The sequence below is a fragment of the Priapulus caudatus genome, unplaced genomic scaffold (genome assembly GCF_000485595.1).
Source record: "Priapulus caudatus unplaced genomic scaffold, Priapulus_caudatus-5.0.1 Scaffold1652, whole genome shotgun sequence".
NCBI lineage: Eukaryota > Metazoa > Priapulida > Priapulimorpha > Priapulimorphida > Priapulidae > Priapulus > Priapulus caudatus.
Genome location: NW_014578713.1, coordinates 7435 through 11289, shown reverse-complemented (window position 1 = coordinate 11289; position 3855 = coordinate 7435). Strand labels below are relative to the sequence as shown.

At 55.0% G+C, this 3855-nt stretch overlaps 1 protein-coding gene across 1 annotated transcript in view; it reads right to left on the bottom strand.

The window, feature by feature from the left end:
- The window catches only part of LOC106817255 (IQ motif and SEC7 domain-containing protein 1-like), a gene marked incomplete at its 3' end in the record, with an annotated part of 21182 nt that extends 18397 nt beyond the window's left edge, over positions 1-2785 (bottom strand). Inside the window, exons 1-3 of the mRNA XM_014821915.1 lie at positions 2594-2785; positions 1135-1693; positions 50-176 (exon numbers count right to left, since the gene is read on the bottom strand). Coding sequence (XP_014677401.1) covers positions 50-176; positions 1135-1693; positions 2594-2770 — 863 coding nt within the window. The remainder of the gene's footprint in view (positions 1-49; positions 177-1134; positions 1694-2593) is intronic.
- Between the last annotated feature and the right edge of the window lie 1070 nt (positions 2786-3855).

Sequence of the window (3855 nt, the reverse complement as noted above, 5' to 3'; positions counted from 1 at the left end):
CCGACTCGCTCTGCTCTCCCCTCCCCTCTCTCCCCACCGACACTCCTACCTGACGAAGCTGGCGCCACCTACGGTTTCTTCGACCCGCACGATCGTCTGTTCGCCGTTGAGCCCCTGTGACGTGTGGTCCGCCGACGTCTCACTCCCGTGGCCTTGAATGGCGATCGCGTAGACGCCTGCCAACATGTCCGTGTCCAGGTCGTAGTCCGTCATCCACACCCTAGAGAGAGAGAGAGAGAGAGAGCGAGAGAGGGTGAGATGAGAGAGAGAGAGGGTGAGAGAGAGAGAGAGAGAGAGAGCAGAGGGTGAGAGAGAGAGAGAGAGAGAGAGAGAGAGAAAGTGAGGAGATAGAGAGAGAGAGAGAGAGGGTAGAGAGAGAGAGAGAGATGGGGGGAAAGAAGAGGGTGAGAGAGGGTGAGAGAGGGGAAGAGAAAGAGAGGGGAGAGATGGGGAGAGAGAGAGGTGTGGAGAGAGAGGGGAGAGAGGGGGGGGAGTAGGGAGAGGGAGAGAGAGAGATGGAGAGAGGGAGAGAGAGGGCGAGAGGAAAAAGAAGGTGAAAGAGAGAGAGCTAGAGAGAGGTGAGAGAGAGAGAGAGAGAGAGGTGAGAGAGAGAGAGGGAGAGAGCAGAGGGTGAGGGATGGGGAGAGAGAGAGGAGGTGGAGAGATGGGGAAGGAGAGAGCCATTAGAAGAGAACGTGAGAGACAAGTAGAGAGGGGGGAGAGAGCGGCAGAGGAGAGGTCGCATGGAGAAGGGGTGGGAATGGTGGGGAGAGGGGGAGGAGAGACGGATAGAGAGAAGGAGAGAAGAAGGCGGAAAGAGAAAAAGGTAGCAGAGCAGAGAGAGGAGAGAGAGAAAAGAGAGAGAGAGAGAGAGAGAGAGAGAGAGAGAGGAGAGAGAGAGAGAGAAGAAGAGAGAGAGAGAGAAAAGCGATGGCGGGGGCGAGTGCTGTCGCGCGATGGTGCGGGTCTTGATCTTTTCTTAACTCCGCTTTTATCACAATCTCGCCGCCTCTACTCATATATAACGAAAAAGAACGGGACTGAACAGTCCTCCTAAAACCCTAACCATACATCACGGCGCGTGCTTCCCCGCCGCCGCCGCCGCCCTCTGCCCCGCGGCGCCCCCTGGCGGGCCCGCTTTCGCGCGCGGCGAGTCCGTGAGCAGGAGACTCGTGCTGTCCTCGCGCGCGGCCGGCAGCAGGCCGCCGGTCATCCACGCCGCCGGACCGGTCAGCTTCATGTTGCGGTCGAGCGACATCGACTTGCAGCGAAGGTCGACCTCCTCCCCGTCCTCCTCCTCCTCGCGCGCGGTCGCGTGGTCGTAGCGGCGGCGTCCCCTGGCGGTCGACGGCAGCAGCACGAGCTCGCTGCGCTCCAGCACGCGCACGGTGTGCCGGCTCTCCGTGCGCACGAACGCGCTCTCGCTGTACCACGTCTCGAGCGCGACGGCGGCGCTCCCTGGCGGCTGCGCCGTCGCCGACGCCGACGCGGACGACGCGATTGGCTCCTGCATGGAGTAGAATCGGCGCGACTGGCGGCGGTCGTGCTTCGCCGCGCGCATGCTGCGGAACTGTCTCGCCATCGTGTGGCGCCGGTAGGCGCGCTGAATGACGCGGGCGGCGAGGCGAGCGCGCAGGTGTCCGCCGTACTTGCGCTCCAGTATCTCCACCTGGTGGCCGACGAAGGAAACGCTCTGTTGCATTTAAGTTTTATTCTAGTTTTAACTACGTTATGAAATAAGTGCGAGATATAAATGAAATTCGTAGTGGAAATTATTTTGATTAACATTTTATATTATAAGTATTTTAATACAACGTGTAAACCTTTGAAAAGACAGCAAACCTGAGGAGCGTCAACACGTAAATCTACAGATGCACATCTAGTAATCAGAAGAAATGGCAAGATAGGCGGATGCTGGGACGAAGGTAGCCAGTGGCAGAGCACATGCAAGGGAAGAGGGAAGAAATAATGAAATAGGCCGTAAAGCCTAGGACACACTGCGCGATTTTCTACGCTGGCCGCTTGCGATCGATAAATACGGTGCCGGGTCCGCGCGGTGTGTCCGGTCTCACGGCAGCGTATCTCGCTCGCTCGTATTCAACATGTTGAATATTTCCGCCCGGTTTTTCGACCCGGCACCGTATTTATCGATCGGCGGATCGCAAGCGGCCAGCGTAGAAAATCGCACAGTGTGTCCTAGGCTTAAGTAGTGACAACATACTAAATTATTATGACATTGACATAGCTCGTAAACCAAACCTCAATCCGCTGCATATTAGAAACCCTAACTTTACCATCTTTCCACCAAGTGGTCTATGAGAAAAAAATTTGCATTATGACTAATGTTATGACAGTGATTTTGTCTCTGACACAACGGGCCCCTAGCCCCTTTATATTTCGTAAATTACATTATATATCGTCATATATTTAATTAAATAAAGATGTAATCAGGAGCTAATAATGACATTATTTCTCATTTTTGGCAATATAAGCTCCTGATGTAATATTTTATGTTTCGGACTACTTCCCCCCCCCTCCCCCATACATCCCTCCACCCTCCCAGGTTGCCCAGCAACCTCGCACACACGCTCACCTGCTTTGCTTGCAGGTCGTCTGACAGTTCGTAGGTTCCGGACAGAGTCTGCGATCGCTTGATGCGACCGCCTCCGTTCACGTACGTCCAGTTGTTCGCGCGCAGGTGAGCGCCCCCTGGCGGCATCAGCGGCGAACTGCTCGGCGTGTTTCCGGCGGAGCTGGAGAGACCGACCATCCTCGGCTGCTGCCTGCGGCTGCAAGGAAGGGAGGGGAAGGTGCTGATTGCGTGCACACGGAACGAGTCGCGTGGGAACAGAGCACGTCAGATTTACACAGAATGTGTCGCACAGGAGCACGACGTCAGAACTCAGCCTGCAGTTGGTCTCTCTGTTGCTCTAACTCACCCACCGAGATCCGACACTATAAACACATTATATATTAGCTCTAGAGCGAAAGAGAAAGAGAGAGAGAGAGAGAGAGAGATCTCACTCGGAATGCTATCGCGACGATTAATAACACTCGTGCAATCTCAACCCATCGTTGCCTCGCCGTGTCTAGCTGGCTAGTACGTTCCCCTCCTTATGACGTCACCGGTTATGAGATCATTGCTAATTCTGTGCATCTCGGAACGTATGCGAGCGCGAAAACATCCGGCGTTCAGCGGTTCACCGGCGTTTTGGGAGCGAAAGTTTCGCATTCGAGTTTTGTCACTTGCCGTGTCCGGGGCAAGTTTTCCCAGAGTTCGCACTTGAAAAGTTTCCCAGAGTTCGGACACACCATGGTTTTCCTGAGTTTGGTACTCATCGCATGTTAGCTCGCAAGAGCCACACTCTCACGCGGGCTCCGACAGCTCGCGTCCCGTGACGTCACGCACCGCGCGTGCGTCACCATGACGACGCGATGACGTCCACGCGCAGCGTCGCAGAGAGGAAGCGGAGAGGGCGAGGGAGGAAGGGAGGGTGGCCCTCTCACGTCAGCAGTCAGGAAGCGCGTGCTAGCGCGACTCATGACTCATCGCTCGCAGCAGCGTACAGGCTGGAGAGAGGAAGGCGACTACATGTGATCAGGAGTGAATAATAATGGATATATATATTTATTATATATTTTAATCGATTATTATTCACTCCTGATATGATGATACATTGAAGGAGGTATACATATATACATACATATATAGACACACACACACGCACGCACGCACGCACGCCGAACGCACGCACGCACACACATACATATATAGACACACACGCACGCACGCACGCACGCTCGCACGCACGCACGCACGCACGCACGCACGCACGCACGCACGCACACACACAC